The sequence below is a fragment of the Anarhichas minor genome, unplaced genomic scaffold (assembly GCF_050575085.1).
Source record: "Anarhichas minor isolate MPS153535 unplaced genomic scaffold, ASM5057508v1 ptg000010l, whole genome shotgun sequence".
Taxonomy (NCBI): Eukaryota; Metazoa; Chordata; class Actinopteri; order Perciformes; family Anarhichadidae; genus Anarhichas; species Anarhichas minor.
This window is the reverse complement of record NW_027466456.1, coordinates 8,527,142-8,544,904: the sequence shown is the minus strand read 5'-3', so window position 1 is coordinate 8,544,904 and position 17,763 is coordinate 8,527,142. Positions and strand designations below refer to the sequence as shown.

The following is a 17,763-nucleotide window of genomic DNA, read 5'->3' as shown; positions in this document are numbered from 1 at the left end:
TAAGAAAGCGCTAAATGATGCACGATGATGTAGTTAAGGGCAACTTCATCTAAATCACAAAAACAACACTGGCCTACTTTCTCTTACCCAGTGGTATAGCCATGCAGATATTTTAATTATATATATATACATATATATGTTTTTAGATAGACTAGATGTGAGACTTCAACTACTAAGCCCCCCTATATAATAGTGATGGTGAATAGAATTGGATTTTTTTGGTGAATTTCACATTCCAAGCTTCAACTTTATTAATATTTGATTAACAAACACCATTTAAATCAAATGGTGTTAACTATATGAGGCCAGTTTCTGAAAAAGTAACACAATCATTTGCATTTTTGTTAAATATTTATTTAGATTTTATTTATTTTCAATCACAGCCGCATGAATGTTGGGAGACAACACCCATCAGTGAAGCACACAGCTGTCAGAAAGGCCTGTTTCTGGATCGCGTGTTGATCAGTCCCAGGACAGAGAAGGCACTGGCTGCTGCCGTCACCAAACTGATGGCCCCGATAGCCCGTGTAGCCTGAGGAGACAAGGAGGACAAGAAGACAAGAGGACGTGGTCTTAAATATATTTAATAACAAGGACTGTGCTTATGATGAACATGTTGTTTGCAACATACTCAGGAATGAACAGCAAAGATTTTTGAGAGGTTTATATAAATGTTTTTAGCATTTTTCCACCTAAAATCTGGTCACGAAACCATTGGAAACTTTAATTAATATAATTTAATCAATTCAGCCTCACCACAGCTGCTCTATGAAGAATACCTTTCAAGGTTATGGGGGTGAGTGACATTGAAAACATTAATTTTAGGTCTGTTAATATCCACCCAGACTGTAGCACTAACTTTAACAATACCAAACCTGTTCCTAAATCCACCCAGTCCAGACAGGCTCACTGATTGTGTTTAGGTGAGCGTTTATCTAGTTTTACCAAACCTATGGGTATTACTAAAATGGAAGGAATCTACTCCAGGTGAAAGTAAAAGTAAAATAGTCCCTTTATACTACACAATCTGGCATCCACAATCACAGAATTGAAATATACACATAGAAATAGTCTGGAGTTAAGAAAATAGCACAGGTCATTATAAAGTAAATTATTTTATGGTAATGTTTACTTGAAATAAATCTTTAGTCTTTTAAATGCCCTGTTCTCTTTAAAATATATATAAATACAAGTGGAACTATGACTGTTGTGACAAGTCACCAGTCACTGTGGCAGCCTATGTTGAGTGAAAAGCTAGTATTTTACCCTGATGGCACAAAAGATGGAAACAAAACAAAGAGTGAGAGACCTGCTCGGATACCCCTTCCCCGTAGCGCAGAAGGGTAACAAAGTGCTCGCAGTTGCTCCCCAGCAGGTCATAGGACACCTCCTGGCCAATGAGGACTTGCGCTCGCTGAATGATTTCAGAGACAGGCAGGGGTGTGTGGTTGTGGTCGTACTTGTTGTTGACACGGTACGAGTCGCTGCCCACCACCTCCTTCAGCAGCTGCATACGCACCACTGCCTTCCTGCTAAAGACGGACTTCACACTGGACATGGCGGCTGCCTGGTTCTCATCTGGAGAGGAGGAGCAGAGCCTCAGTGTGATCACATGTATCTACCAGAAGTGAACATTGTAGGATCTTGGACCTGGAATCTTGCAGATTTAGGAAAAATAGAAAGACAGCTGATGTAGGGATGCACAACACAAACTGATCCCAAAGGCATTTAGGATCCTGGTCACAGAGACAAAATGTATCATCATCGTGTATCATTTCATCAAAACTGTAGTGAAAAAGACAGGGGAGATCCACTTAGTACAAAAACAGCCACAAGTCCTATGCAAAACTGAACTATTCCGAATATAGAGACAGCTGTCAGGCTAATGTTGTGTTTCAGTGTAAAACTCTTACATCATAACTAAGGATGCTTTTAAACTTCAACTTTGTTTGTTGCTTGATTAGTCACAAATATGTCATATTCTACAACAATACCCAAGTTTCCAGGGACTCTAAACCAAGTCAAATTGGTGGAAGACGTATTTAGTATTTACATAAAAGTCATAATACCACAATGTAAAAATACATTAAAAGTCTGTCATTCGAAACACTACCTTTTTCTTACGATTTTAGCGTCATCCAGTTAAAGTGTGTCAAAATCAACCAATGATGTCTGAGTTATCACTTTTTTTTTCTTAAAGTTAGCTCAGCGGTTACACACATCTCGTTTCCTACTGACCAACAGGAGTTAAGTTGATGATGTAACCATCTCCCAGGTAGAGAGCCCAGTGCTGATAGGCCGGTCTAAAGATCTCAATGAGGTCACCAGGCTGAGGGTCACCAGAGGGGTCAGGAAGGTCGGGGTCATTAGAGGCCATCTGCACACAAAATGAGAGACACAGGGAGACACAGTATGATGCAGCAACTATCTCACATATTGACTGCTGTCATGAAAGTTATGCACAGCTTTCAGTTGTCTTTAAGTGTCTATTTTGAAAAATAAATTTGGTCTTAAAATGAGGCTGTTTAGAAAATGGAACATTTGGCAATTTGGAAATGATTTCATATCATAATCGAGAAACATCTGATGCAGTTTGACAGGACAAATTATTTAAATGTTATAATTTAGGGAATCTATAGCAGTAAATAGACTCTTGAAATGACTCAGACATACATTTCCCTTTTCAAAAGTCAGCAAAGTTCCTTCATACTTCAGTATTACATATCCACATTTGGCCATCATAAAAACACACACTGTTAATTTTGTGGTCATAATAACATTCTTTCAGTCAACTTACAGTCGTGTTTTGTTGTTGTTTATCCATCCCACATCATGCTTCCACAAATTCTATAAGGAAAAGAAAACAAACACAGGTAGAAACAAACAACAAAACTATTTTTAACCCAACAACAGATCACTCAAGAGTTCAAAGGCAAAATAAGTAAATTCATAGAGAAAGAGAATGCTAGATAGGATGGTACAATGCAAATAGCACCTATACATACACACACACACACACACACACACACACACACACACACACACAGACAATACATACATAAGCTCTTTTGTCACCTGTGCTGCCACAATAGCATCGACACAATGGGGAAGCTGACAGAAAAATAGTTTGAGCCCAGGTTATTTCACATAGAAATAATCACCCATAACAATTTGATTTTGTATCACATATATTACCCTGATGTCAAAGTTCTTGTCGTTTGGTTGTTTGTTTTTTAATGATTACCTTGTATCACCTAAGATAATAAGTAAAATATCTAGATCGTCTGTTAATTCCACAGAGAGAAGAGTTTAGGTTGGATCAAAATTACACATGGATGCGATGAAATCAATATCTGCCCAGGAGAGCAATTAGTATATCCATCTCATCATTAATGTATGATGCTAGAGCCTCGCTGAAAAAAACGCCTCATGTTATTTTGTCAAACTAAAACTCTAACATGAAAACATACAATACATCTCTGTACGGATGTTATGTAATTATTTTGTGAAACATTATTAATCTTACATCTATTGCTACTTTACAAAACATTCTGTAGAGATATGAAACAAAGTATGAAAATGAAGTGCCATAGATACCTTTAAAGTCCCTTGTTGTGATGTTATAGCTTTATGAAAGTGATAGTTTTGAATTCATGCCAGAGGCTCAAACATTTCAAACAAGTCATTTCAGAGCAAGTGCATACAGGAGTAATACTTACTCAAACACCAGCAGCTTTTTCTTCCTCACCATTTTAATTTTCCATCCTCAATCCGCACATAACCAAAAAAAGAAAAATCCAGCAGGAAAAGAAAAACAGAAAGAGATCGATTCAAAGTTTCCGAGATGATAAAAGGTTGTCAAATATCCAAAAGCCCAACTAGACGCTGGAGGTCCTGGTGGAGGTATTTCAGTGTCCGTTGCTCTGACTGATGACAGTTTGCCACAGTTGCTAAGGTCACCCACACACACACACACACACACACACACACACACACACACACACACACACACATTTACACACAGGGAGGCGTTTCCTCCCTACCGTTGTCCCATTCACAAGTAGACACACTACTCTCCTGAACAAGAGTTATTGTGGATTTGCAAAGGCAACACATGCATGACTGATTTAATTTAAATGCTGTCTGAACTCTTTGCTTGTAGAGGTGACATAGGGTAGCAGCCCATGTGTATGTTCATATATATTCCCTTCTGCTACTTATAATGTGGCAAATGGGTAAACAGATAGATGGATAGGGGGACAGTATACTGTAGTGTGGATGGACCAGTGTACCAGTTTGGTGATATGTGTTGATACTGGGGCTGAAAATCAGATATTCCAAGTGAAAAACATGTAAAATGTTGTAGGAAACTCTCTCTTTCCTTTCTTTTCTTCTGCTTTAAAAACAAAAAAGATTAATAGCTATTATATGTGTTATTGCGATATAAACTATCGTTTCTAACACTACTTTCCATGCTCCATGTCCTGTGTATAATTAATTATACCCTCACTTGAGTCTTGCTACAGTAAAATGGATCTCAGGGGTCAGGCGCATGCTCTGCACGTTGATTGGCTACTGCGGTTGGAAGCTGCGTCAAGCTCCAGGCAGTACATTTCAACATAGCAGGAAGGACAAAAAAAATGTCAGTATGTCAGTTAAAGGGGAGAATTTATTGAACAGATTATGTGTAAAACAATGTTTAGAAATATTTCAAATGAACAACCACAAACAATATATAGAGTTAACACAGAGCCGTCTAATATCTCTTTAATAAAGGGCTCTGAGTTAGGCCAACTGGCTAAGGTTAGCTAGCCTTGGTGACATAACCTTAGGTCTGTTATGCAGCAACTCGAGTCAACTGTGCTTTTATTTTGAAGTTTGTTTCCGGTAGCCTGTCTCCTTCTCCGACTACCTTGTCATTACCGCATACTAACAGAAGGTTAGCCAGGCTGACAGCAAGTAATCTTTCACCAAGGGAAAGGGATTATCTGTACTGTCGCTGTGTATACACACTGTTGTGTTATGTCAAGAGGACACTGGCTGTGTTAAGACTGTGGTAAGGAAATAATACAATTATCTACCCGTGCTAACGCTAATCTACTACCGCATTGCCGCTTGTAACGTTAGCTAGCATAATCCGTTCACGTTAGCTTGCTTGGCACCCAGCACGCGACCGCTCGTTTATCACAATAATTAAAAAATATGAATCACAAGTAGTTAAGAAAAGCCAAACATATATAGTCATTGCATGTTATTCTCATGTGTCATGTGTATCGAAGTTGCACGAGATCACTGTTAACTTCTACAGTGGCTTCACTAACCGTTGTATAACTTAGTTAACATGTGGTATTTAACCTGCAGTGTAACAGTTAACTTAACGTGTAATGTAACAACTGCAATATTCTCACAGACGTAAAACCGTGCAGTATGATCTAACCTCTGCACTAACAGTCACGTTGTTGACCAACATTTTTCATGTCCACTGATATGACTGCGTTTGCCCTCTCGTTGTTCAGATTGAACACCATGGCTGCAGCTCCTCACCTCAGACGGTCAGATTCAGCTCACGGGGAGTTCTCCCCTCTGAAGCGCTTTGTTGTGGCCAAGAAGAAGATAAGCGATGTGTTTGAACAACTGCTGAACTATGTGAAAGAGACTTCAGAGTTTGTGGAAGGTGAGAGCGTTTTCTTATCTGTTCCCCGTTTGTCAGGCAGCTATAGTATACATAGTGAACAGGATACTACTGACAGAAAAGTCATTTTATGCTCGGAGTTATCACATTAACACAATTCTTTATCATCTGTCGGTCAGCTCTGTCTGAATGTTATATGAAGTAGGTGTTGTTCGTCTGTGTGTTTTGGACAGAGACCTGTGGGAATAAAGCTCTGGAGAACATTGCAAATCAAGATCAAAAGCTGGAGATTCAGGCATATGCTGACAAACTGGCCGTCATTAAGGAGGTGCTGGCGCGCAGACACATGAAAGTGGCCTTTTTTGGCAGGTAATAAAACAGCTACACACACAACTGAATTTTTATTTGTAAAGAATATTGTCTTTAACACTTTTCTGATGTGATTCTCAAGCAGTCTTTTCCATAAAAGCAACCTTTACAGACATAACTATTGTGACGTTAAAGACTGTGCAAGTTAAACTAGTCCTTTCCCAAATCAATCGGTATCGGTTTTGCTTTCACTTTTATGTTCTTTAACTTGGACGATTATCCTTGAAGTGACATATCTCAGTAACCTCATTTCCTGCTGTAAAAACCCATCTTTCATAATCGAGTTCAAACTGGATGTTAGTTGAACTGTGTTGTGCTCTTCGCTGATGCAAAAGAACACCTTCAAATCCAAAACACAATAGGAAGGGTGTGTCACCGGAAAAAATATTTCTTCTGCTTGAGTCAACAATGACAATTCCACCTTACATAGAAAACACTACCTGTCACAGGTGAAGCCAGGTTATCCATTCTGTCCTACCCATTAGTAGCCGCATATTTGTTTCGCATTAACATTTGAAGTGAAGTAGGATGTAACACCCGAGGACTTTACATTCATTTCGAGAGTAATTTGAGCAAATTATTTGCCTCCAAATGCAGTCACTGACTGTTTTGTTTTGATTTTTAGGACCAGTAATGGTAAAAGCACAGTGGTCAACGCCATGCTGAGGGATCGCGTGCTGCCCAGCGGGATTGGCCACACCACCAACTGCTTTCTTAGTGTCGAGGGCACTGATGAGGACAAGGCCTACCTCAAGACGGAGGGCTCTGATGAGGAGAAGAGCATCAAGGTAAATGTTATTTTAATAAACGTTTTGCTTGGGTTTTAATTTGGTCTTTTATGAGCACTGGTCGTCTGTCTCCCATTCGTATTGTATATTTACACATTTTTGTTGTTCTCAGCTATTGAGAACCTCTTTGTACTTTTGCTAATTGGGAACACGGTGTTACTCATATACAGTCTATGGGTTTTGCACAAACCAGAATCTGGTATGTATATAATATATATGGTTGATTCGGTCTTTTACTGTTGTTGTGGAAGAGTTGTTGTACTCCAACGGGTCACACGGTTGAGGATACAATCTGATTTATGGTTTATTCTTCACCCTGATAGCTGAGCCAAGCTCACATCTTTGTCCTGATACTTCTACAAGTGGTATTAAATAGTTTGATAAGCAGTAGTTTATTGAATATAGTCACAGGTATGCAGAATATTTACGGTGGTGTCAGGTGTCTGAAATGAAAGCCTCAGCCTCCGTGAACTGAATGATGTGGACGTGAGTTCAAAATATTAAGCAGTCTATACTGTAAATTATACCTTCCTGTTTAAAAAATCAAACAATTAACTGGATAATGCACCATACATCTTAGAAGTACGGAAGTCTTCCTTTCAACGCTGTAAAACCTAAAAGAACAAACTTTAAAAAGTGATTAAAGAAACAACCTTGTGCTCAGATTTTCTCCCATGTTATCGTAATAATGGTATTCTTCTATTCATAACGTAGCACAAATAGAATATACATTAAATAGAGGTTATTACATCAACAACCATAACGTCGGTCTATTTACATCTCCTCTGCAGACTGTAAACCAGCTGGCTCACGCGCTCCACATGGACGAGAGTCTGGACGCCGGCTGCCTCGTCCGTGTGTTTTGGCCGAAGACCAAGTGCGCTCTGCTTCGAGACGACCTGGTGCTTGTGGACAGGTAACGCCATCCGTTAATCAGATCTGGAAATTCATAAATATCAATCTGACAGAATCAAGGACATTAAAGAGTTGGATTCACACAGATAAAGTCAGTAAGGTGTGTGGGAAAACAAATCGCGCTCAAATGGACATATTACTTCACATATTTTGCAGATGTCATGCATTTGACCTCTCTTCCGCTCTCTTAGCCCAGGGACAGATGTCACATCAGAACTGGACAGCTGGATTGACAAATTTTGCCTGGATGCTGATGTCTTTGTGCTGGTGGCCAACTCTGAATCCACACTTATGAACACGGTAAGAAGGCCTTATCAATCTACTCATTCAACGATTGAGCAAAGGACTGATGTAGTTTATTAACTGTGAACTCTGTCACTGTCTTGCAGATAATATTTATTACTACACCCATTTTATGTCGGTTGTCTTTGAACACTTTGAAGTGTATGGATAGTTTGGACATCGTTAAACCTACGAGTGGACATTTCAATTTTTGTTTCCTTAAATGTCTTTCTGTGTCCACTCAAGGTGATGGGAGAACAGTAATTTGACCACTTGGTCAAGTTTTCCGTTATGTCAGTCCCTTATGTGTACTTAAAGGGCCAACGTGGTTGTTTTTCTCTGCTGAACGGACTACAGAGTGGAGAATGTGGCTGCCCATGTTTGTGTCCAGCCGCACAGGCCGCACTCTTGTTTCTGTCTGCTCAGGCATTCATGCAATGTGATGCTGCACACAGTCAATCACAGAGCTTAACCCTGCCGGATAGCTCTTAAAGGGAAAGCAAGCACACATTCCCGTCTGTGCTATCCCAGGGAAATAAATCCCAGGCTTTATGTAAATAATGTCAGATAGTTAAATAGCGGCGACGCGTGAGCGTCATTGAGAGCCTGAATTGTGGCTGCGATGTTGCCAAACTACTTTGCTGTTGTGGTGTGCAAAGTAATAAGTGGCTTTGCCCGGCCTTCAATGGGATGCATACTACTACTCTAGTAAGCAAGAGAGCCCCGTTCTTCCATCTTGTAAGGTTTTATAGCTTGGTTTTCTCTCATTCCATATACTGTTTACCCTTTGTATGAGTTTGTCCCATTCCATGAACTGTTGGGTTGTCATTTCCGTGGGTAGTGTTTTGGATACATATAGTACTCATGGCGTAATATTCATTTTAACTGATTCAACCCTTAAGTTTTCACTGATTTGAGCAACTCTTCCCCCCTCTCCCTTACCCCTCTCCCTTCTCCCTTCTGCCATCTAGGAAAAGCACTTTTTCCACAAAGTGAACGAACGTCTGTCAAAGCCCAACATCTTCATCCTCAACAACCGCTGGGATGCCTCAGCAAACGAACCAGAGTACATGGAGGACGTGAGTCAACCGTTTGTTTCAGTGTCATGTCAGAATCAGAAACATTTGGAAAATTGATTATTTTTTTTTTGTTTTGTTGAACAAATTAAATTTGTTATTTTTTTTCCAGGTGAGGAAGCAGCACACAGACCGTTGTGTGAACTTCCTGGTGGAGGAGCTGAAGGTTGTGGACCGTGATCAGGCACCCGACCGCATTTTCTTCGTCTCCGCCAAAGAGGTGCTCAACTCCCGCATGCAACGTGCTCAGGGCATGCCCGAAGGAGGTGAGGCTTCGCATTTCAGCGGATGTTGTATTCGTGGAGGATGGAGAAACTGTGCATATCCTTATGTTTGATATCAGTCACCACCAGGATCTTGTTTTGGAACCTTTTTGTTTATTTTATTTTTTACGAGGGAAATAGTTGGATATCACTAAACTCCATTCACATTGCAAATGACCAGCAATAATAAACAGTGATTACAATAATAAAAATGATCCGAATCAAATAATAAGTCAATAAACAGTTATGTATTTATTATATACCTGATGTATAATGTTTCTGTGATCATTGCATCCAACAGGTGGAGCCCTGGCTGAGGGCTTCCAGGAGAGACTTAAGGAGTTCCAATGCTTTGAGAGGAGGTTTGAGGTGTGTGTGTGTGTATGTATGTATGTATATGTGTGTGTGTGTCCTCTCAATATCTTTCAATAATTGTATTCCCACTTCTCAGATCATAATCTATTTCTTGTCTGAAACCGACAGACAGATTTAGACGAATATAGAGCAATGATTTGGGCATATTTGTAATTGGACACTAGTATATATATATATATATATATATATATATATATGCTACCATAAAGTCAACAGTTATGCCTCTGAGAGGAAAGCAGTGTCAAGCCAAAAAGCAGCACGGACGCTGATTAAGTTGGTGTATCATGAACTGCTAAGCCAATCTTTTTGACATTGTCTGGCTTCTGCTGGTGAGAATGAGTTACAACTGGGGAGAGAAGGGGAGTCACTATGCTGACAAGTGAGGCTATTTTCTTCATTCATTCAGACCAGCAGTGGCTGCTTTTATCAGACGCTGAACCAGAGCGTACTTTATTCTGAGAAATTCAGTTGCCTGGTGAAAATGCCTGCGTATGTGTGTGTTCGCACGCGCATGTGTTTAAGATTATTGCATGGAGAAAGATATTGAATAAAACAAGACGCAACCAAAGTTCTTCTACTGACCGTAAAAATCTGAGTAGTCAACTACTCGAACCTGGAACGAGTGTTTAGGTTTCGCCACCAGTCATTCGACCTGAAGCTGGCGGCTCCGGTGCCTTCTAGACCAATCACTGTGCCTTCTCCATCAACCTGTGTCTTCATTGCTGAAGTCTAGATTCACTTAGGCGAGGACACCCATTTGTTTTCGTTCCACTTTGATTTTGTTCTGTTTTTAACTTTGATTGTTGAGTTTTCTGTGTTTTCATTATAACAATCAGGAATTGAATTGTGTCCATCCTGGGGGGAAATTATCATTGGGTTAAATCTATAATGCGAAAGTGCAGTTTAATACTACATGTCCCAAGCACTCGTTGAGCAGCTCCTTTGTCAGGAATACAACAGCAACTGTCGTACAAACTCGTGTTGTTTTTAATAACTAAATTGGTCAATAATCAGAGCAACTGGGATCTGATTTCATGCTGCACATGCCTCAAGTCGTTTTCCACACATCAGCAGGATGTTACCTTCCTGAGGAGTTAAAGGTGTGCAGCCTGTCTGTAACAAATACATATTGTTTCCTGTGGCTCTTTCACAATAAGAGCCCCACAGGTTTTGCCAGTTGAGTGCAGCTCTGATACACCATTCAGAGAGTGAACAGTAAACGATGAGCCTGTTAATGAGATAAAATCACACTGGATTACAGGCCAGCCTCCTGTAAATTCCACTTGTATTTGAATGGAATGTGGGAATGGTGGACTCCGCCACTAACAATTAAAACTACTTCATAGAGAGATGATAACTGAATGTAAACACATTGAATGATTGAAATCTCAAAAAAATGGTTTTGATAGATAGATAAACTTTATTTCAGATTCAGGGTCCAGATAGACAAATACATAAAATAACATACACAAACAATAACGGTACATAGGCCTAGCAATGCCTTACAAAGAGACAGCAGCACCAATTTCGCCACAGCTGGGACTGGTAGCGTGTGCTACTGAACCTTATGTTGGTTAAAACCAATATTGAGCTCATTTTCAGAGTCATTAAGTCGACAAATGACGACTCAAGGTTTTGAATTCATGCTAATCATAAGGATTATAGCTATAAGTGAAATAACAAACATCAATAGCTCTTTAGATATAATCTGCTTGTTTTGTGTGACTTACAGGGGATTAAAGAGGGAATCAATTCAGACTATTCAATATTGACATTCCTACTTTTGTTTCTGTATTTTTTTGTTTTCTTTCACTGTCATTCTTGATTGTATACAGTTGATATGTTTTTATAATTTTCCCTGTGGCTTTACCAACACATTACTGTGACCTTGCAATGGGCTGTGGGACACAAGATCGACACACTGCTGCTGTCATTGTCCCACCTGTGTTCTTGTCTTCTCTTAAGTTAAAGCAGCAGGTGTCTATCTTGTCTTCTGTTCGTCCCCGGTATAGCGTGCTAGTTCATGCGCCCTATCCAGCAGCAGCCCCTATAGCTGTCACAGTAACTCGTGTGTTATGGCCTCGCAGGAGTGTATCTCGCAGTCAGCAGTGAAAACAAAGTTTGAGCAGCACACTATCAGGGCCAAGCTGATCACAGAAAAGGTCAAGAGCATCATGGACGCCATCAACATTGAGGCGGCAGAGAAGAGGTGAGTATCTTGTTACGTACACAGTCTTTTAGTGGGAATGGATTGCTGGACATTACTCTATGAAACTTAGTAAATATGTTCGGGTAACATGATTTGAATGGTATTTTGTTTAATAATAGAGGGATAAATTATCTCGTAAAATATCAGGGGTTTTCTAAAAAAAAATGCTACTTTCTACTGTGTTGCTTTTTGACAGCAAAAGTGTTCAGCTGCTAGTTTGCATTTGTGACTTTATTTCCTGTTTGGTGTGGTGGGACCTCAGAGTGGCGGCTCTGGAAGACAGAGAGTATCAGATGGACCGGCTGGAGTTTGTCAAGAATCAGCTCAACTTGCTTATTCATGAAATAAAGAAGAAGATCAAGGCCATCAGCGAGGACGTGGAGTCTAAGGTAATGACGACAACTGGTGGAAGAGCTTTTGAATGTTGGGGTTTTGTATGTATGTGCGTGTGAAACTTCATTAATCTTCATAGAAGACCATAAAAACAGCAAATCTAGTAGTAGATTATTGTTTTGTCTGAATGTCTCTCATATGCATACCTCAAATACAACAGTTCCATGCAGTTTTTAAACAAATTCAATACTGAGAGTCTAAAAACTAAAAACACATTGATTGAAACCAAGAACAGAAGTGGTCTTACAGGTAGATGTCCATCAGAAAAGACCAATATTTGCTGTTTAATGCACCAGCTTGAGATCTGATGTGCTGCCGGTGGTTCTTTGAGTAGGACGTGTAAGTCCTGCCTGCTCCTGTAGCCGACCGATAACTCTGCATGTGTTTCATCCAGGTATCCTGCGCCATGGGAGAGGAGATCTGCCGTCTCCACGTGATCGTTGATGAGTTCCACTGTGACTTCCACCCCTCGTCACACGTCCTCAAGATCTACAAGTCTGTAAGTAGGGGCACCGATTCAATATTTGTGACCGCACCTTTCCTTGGAAATGACTGACTGACTCCTGTTCTGTTTGCAGGAGCTGCTGTCTCACGTGGAGGAGGGGATGGGCAAGAACCTGGCCTTCCGCTGCTCCAACGCCGTCAACGCTTCTGTCCAGTCCTCTCAGAAATACATGATGGGTAATTACACTGTAAACATGACTGGACAGAATAATGAGATCTCCTTTGTAGTAATATTGCATTGTCAACACATACCGAGAACAAATCTGTTCAGCGCAAGCTTTGGCCTCAGCCTGTAGCCCTTAGGTTTACCCATCAGGAGTGAATAGTTCTGCTGAACCTAAAGGTTGGCTGAAGTTAATGAAACAATAATAACGCCAAAACAAAATCAGATGAAAGAATACTGAAGATCATTTATCTGAACCTTTCCTTGCGTTAAAGGCCAGGGAATGAAATCATTTTATAAAAAATGACATCAGCCCAGATTTCTACTCATTTAGTGTGTTGCTAAACTTAGTGAAAACCTTTTGGGCACTCGGGCTATGGTCTGCAGCGCCCAGCCCCCTGCTAAATTTACCCTCCTCGCTGAATGCCATCATCCCATGCCCCATTATGCTACAAGTGCGTCACTGTGACAGGCACGCATGCAAGCTGTGCTCGGTGTTAATGTGCCCTCTGATGAAAAGGACTCAGGTGCTGTTATGACATTGTGGTGTGACTTATTTTTCCCCTCAGGAGAGATTAAGAAAACCAGCATATTCAAATTGAATGTAATCTTTTTTTTTGCTTTAAAAACTACAATGATAAACTGCTTTTTTGTCATCATGTGTTGCTATTTTCTGCCTCCTTCTACCCAAATATTTATTATTAGCTGTAAAATGTACTTGCACAAACTGTTAAAGTACTTATTTGGAAGAATAGACCCTTAACGTGGGTGTATGTTTTAAGCATCAGTGCATGTTTTAAATACAAACTAAGCCACTAATGATGTGTATTTCTGTCTGTTTCTATTGTATTCTCATACATGTGTTCTCTCTCTCTCTCTCTCTCTCTCTCTCTCTCTCTCTCTCTCTCTCTCTCTCTCTCTCTCTCTCTCTCTCTCTCTCTCTCTCTCTCTCTCTCTCTCTCTCTCTCTCTCTCTCTCTCTCTCTCTCTCTCTCTCTCTCTCTCTCCAGAGAGCATGCTCCCTCTGCTTCCCTCTTCGGCCCAGAGCCAGGTCCACATGCTGGTGCCTAGCAGGAAGTTTGACCTGAGTTACGACCTAAACTGCGCAACACTTTGCAATGACTTCCAGGAAAACATTGAGTTCCAGTTTTCGTTGGGCTGGACAGTGTTAGTCCACCGCTTTCTGGGATCTGTCAACGCGCAGAGAGCGCTGCGACTGGTGGACCAGAACTTCCAGGTACAAGCCAGAGCTGGTTGTGTTGATGGACTAACTTCTGATTCATATTGTGATGTTTAATGTCAATAACGCTTCGTTCACATAAACACAAAATATACATTTATGAAAGTCAGATTTATAAAAACTCCGCTGTCCTTACTCAGGCCTCTCGACCAGCGCTGGCCCTCACGCCCTCCTCAGGACCCCCGTCCATCACGGCGCCGCCCAACAACGAGACGGCTGTCATGACCCACGAGGACTTGATGGTAGCCGTTGCAACCAATGTGGCATCCCTCACCTCCCGCACTTCAATGAGTGTCCTCATCGTTGGAGGAGTGGTATGTTGTTTACAAAATTGGTCTTGCATGTTAACATCTGGGGTAGCTGAACATATACAGTTATACATAAATATCTAGCCAGCTTCAGGTTGCAGGAAACTGTCTGCTGTAGGTTATGGCAACAAAATAAGTAACTTGGTTATTTTCACTAGTAGATTATAAACATCAGGCAACTACTTTTGTTTTATGTTATTGCACTGAATAGAAAGGCCGGTCTAATTATAAGGCAGCTAACCCAGCTTCTGCTTGTTTATGTATTTATTTATTCATTTCTCTAAGGTGTGGAGAACGGTGGGCTGGAGGCTGATAGCTCTGTCGGGCTCACTGTACGGCTTGCTGTACCTGTACGAGAGACTCACCTGGACCACGAAGGCAAAGGAGCGCTCTCTGAAGCGCCAGTTTGTGGACTACGCAACAGAGAAGCTGCAGCTCATAGTCAGCTTTACTAGTGCGAACTGCAGCCACCAGGTCCAACAGTAAGTCCTGACACAGCATCATTTCTGTAATTTCATAGTAGAACAAACTAGAGCAGTACATGAAAGAGTTCTATTTTTTTTTTTTTTTATGTGAAATCCACCCTGAAACCATTTGTAATAATGCCCAGTGGATTAAGTCTTTAACATTCAGCACATTAACAACGTTCATGCTGACATTAGGTGCTCATTTCTCCGCACTAGAGAGTTTTAGTTGTGTTTCAGACGTGTCAGTTTCGGTTACAGTGCAAGTTACAAGAGGCTCGCTCTTAAGTCTGGCGGTCCATTGACTCAATGAGCTTTGGTGCAGCTTTTTGAAGTGCTATCCATGTAGAGGTGCTGAAATTTTAACGTTTGTGTCGTAAATTGCCTTTTTATTTTATTACATCTAGCCGTATTTTGATCAGGTCATCGTTTAGGGTGCTCCGATCGATCGGCCACTGCTCGTTAGCGGTCGATCGTGGTCTCTACAAAGGCAGATCAGAAGAGCCGATGAGATTACTCATCGATTCTGTATTGAATCAATACTCATTGTTCAATACTCACACGCTATCCACGGTGCGTCCTGTCTAATTTGTTAAAATCGGCACCCATTTTAAATGAACCTATAGACTAACATGCGTAACTGGTCTTATGGTTAGCGGTTAACCTCACTGACCGTTGACGCCACTACTTTGCACCATTCCTCAATTTTCTGTCAACACACACAGACCTCACTCCCCCTCTGTAGCAGGGCTAAATAAATAAGCCCTGCAATTCTGTGCCCTCTGTGTTTCCAGGGAGATGGCGGCGACCTTTGCGCGGCTCTGTCAGCAGGTGGACGAGACGCAGAGAGAGCTCGAGGCTGAAATCCGCAAACTGACAGCCGCCATAGATCAGCTGGAGACCGTCCAGAGCCACTCCAAGACCCTGCGGTCAGTGCCGGCTCCTTCTCTCATTGGGGGCAACATGAAGGGGGGAGGGGGAGGGGGCAGTAGTTGACTTTTTGGGAAGGTCTAGTCTGGGGGACCTGAAGAAGAAAATGGTGGGGTTTTTTTTAAACTTAAGCTTGCTGCACAAATCCTGCAGTCAGTACGCAGATTGACAGTTTAATTTAAACATACAGTACATAATGGTCACAGGATGCAGCGCCTGTGTACAAAATAATATTTGTTAGCGGACCTGATGATGCTGCCACTGGCTGAGCAGTTTTTCAGCTTTTTTTATCCTTGCGTTTAGGAAAAAGAACCAGAACATTTAACAGAGAGGAAATATAAATGATCTTTTACTGATACTGCTTTTTCTGTACTTTTTTTAGAGCTTGCTTTGAATTAGAGTACTGATACGTATAAAAGTGTACATAGTTGTGTCACAATACATCAAACACAAATATTGGTGGAAAAAGGCAAATTAGTTCTTTAAACAGGGATTTTCTTCAGGTCGTTTTTTTTCTATTTCTAATTCTTGAAAGGTTTGGGCATCAAATGTTTGGCACAACAGTCAGATATTCAGTCTTGACATACATATGAAAATTCAGATCTTACAGAACAGCTCTGCAAATAAATAGTTTAACAGTGAGAATTACATTACATTTGACTGTACAAGTGGTTTGGATGAAGTTGGTCCAAATGTAACATGTGTCCGTTTCCTCTGCAGGCATAAAGCGACAGACCTGGAGAAACAGTTGGAGGTGTTCACAAACCAGTATCTGCAGCCTCAGCAGTGAGCTGCTCTTCTTCAGCGCTCCCCAGTTTGGTTCTTGTCGAGCCAATCATTCCTCAGCCTCACGGCGCCCCGGTCCTCATCTCCTAAACTACACCACAGCTTCTGTGTGGACACTAGCGCTGGACAGATGAATCGATTCAAAGACATCTATAGATGTTTTGATAATATGAAAGGTTAGTCATTTATCAGACAAGGATACCAAACGTCTGCAGCTTCTCGAGTGTGAAGATTTGGTCCTTTTTTTTTTTTTTTTTTGTGCCATTTGTAAATAGTCAACATGTCTTTTTTTTTTTTTTGGGACATTTTGTAGATTAATCAAGAAAAAGAAATTGATCAGTAATTTCACTCTTAATGGACCGAAGAGAGTGAAGCCCCCCCCCTCCCTCCCTCCCTCCCTCCCTCCCTCCACTGCCAATTAGGCGTTTCAGGTGCTCGAAAAACTGCAGTGAACCAACTGTCAAACAAAGCTGCCTGTAAAACAGAAACGTGGACTCATTATGCGCAGAGACGCTCCCTCCACAAGGTGGTATTAGAATCTCGGTCGGCGGGAAGGCTGCCGGTCGGGTGCCATATTTTGACACTAATGTGCTTCGAACTGTGAATATGCCTTTTTTGACAAACTTTTGTGAAGCAAATGAAGTTTGAGTGTCTGTAAGACTGTACATGTATCTTTTCGGGCACATGATCTGTTGTGTTAGCAACAAAAAATAAATATATTTAATAACAAGAGAACATTTTTTCCTTAATTTGAAGGACCTAGTTAAAGTTAGTTGACTGAGAGAAATCATTCGAGTAGAAAGGGAAAGCATGTCTTTCACATACTGTTGTTTCATGTTCTATTTTCTAACTATCCAAACTTTATAGAGCAAAAGCTTTGGAAAACCTTATATTTTATATCCTTTATTTATAACCTTTAGACTTAACATGACAATTACACCAGTCCGCAACTGTCTTCTTCTTTTCTTGAATGCGTGTTGAAATACCTCCAGATTTGCCTGATTGTATTAAATCTGCCACAATCTAAAAAAATGACTTTTTGTGTGTTTATTTGAAAGACCTTTACC

General features: G+C 40.8%; 2 protein-coding genes across 2 annotated transcripts; one reads left to right on the top strand and one right to left on the bottom strand.

Annotated features, from left to right (window-relative positions):
* Positions 1 to 357: 357 nt before the first annotated feature.
* plaat1 (phospholipase A and acyltransferase 1) lies at positions 358 to 2,824 on the bottom strand. Its single transcript, XM_076088041.1, has 4 exons — positions 2,798 to 2,824; positions 2,239 to 2,377; positions 1,310 to 1,578; positions 358 to 532 (listed from the first exon to the last, which is right to left on the bottom strand). The coding sequence occupies exons 1-4, from the start codon at positions 2,822 to 2,824 to the stop codon at positions 431 to 433; spliced, it is 537 nt and encodes a 178-aa protein (XP_075944156.1). The 3' UTR covers positions 358 to 430.
* Positions 2,825 to 4,896: 2,072 nt separating this feature from the next.
* On the top strand, positions 4,897 to 17,728 carry mfn1b (mitofusin 1b). The gene is made up of 18 exons (XM_076088039.1): positions 4,897 to 5,056; positions 5,517 to 5,674; positions 5,866 to 6,001; positions 6,627 to 6,789; positions 7,581 to 7,705; positions 7,896 to 8,004; positions 8,958 to 9,065; positions 9,175 to 9,328; positions 9,627 to 9,694; positions 11,788 to 11,909; positions 12,172 to 12,298; positions 12,697 to 12,801; positions 12,881 to 12,983; positions 13,979 to 14,205; positions 14,349 to 14,522; positions 14,802 to 14,998; positions 15,775 to 15,909; positions 16,631 to 17,728. The coding sequence occupies exons 2-18, from the start codon at positions 5,527 to 5,529 to the stop codon at positions 16,698 to 16,700; spliced, it is 2,271 nt and encodes a 756-aa protein (XP_075944154.1). The 5' UTR covers positions 4,897 to 5,056; positions 5,517 to 5,526; the 3' UTR covers positions 16,701 to 17,728.
* Positions 17,729 to 17,763: the final 35 nt, after the last annotated feature.

Bases quoted from the DNA above. Each gene is read 5' to 3' on its own strand.
- plaat1 (XM_076088041.1), bottom strand. From the start codon at position 2,824: ATGGATAAACAACAACAAAACACGACT. The intron at 1,579-2,238 runs GTCAGTAGGAAA...CCTCCTCTCCAG, and splicing joins CATCAACTTAACTCCTGTTG to ATGAGAACCAGGCAGCCGCC. The intron at 533-1,309 runs GTCTCTCACTCT...TTGTCTCCTCAG, and splicing joins GGGAAGGGGTATCCGAGCAG to GCTACACGGGCTATCGGGGC.
- mfn1b (XM_076088039.1), top strand. From the start codon at position 5,527: ATGGCTGCAGCTCCTCACCTCAGACGGTCAGATTCAGCTCACGGGGAG. The intron at 5,675-5,865 runs GTGAGAGCGTTT...TGTTTTGGACAG, and splicing joins GACTTCAGAGTTTGTGGAAG to AGACCTGTGGGAATAAAGCT. The intron at 11,910-12,171 runs GTGAGTATCTTG...GTGGGACCTCAG, and splicing joins ATTGAGGCGGCAGAGAAGAG to AGTGGCGGCTCTGGAAGACA.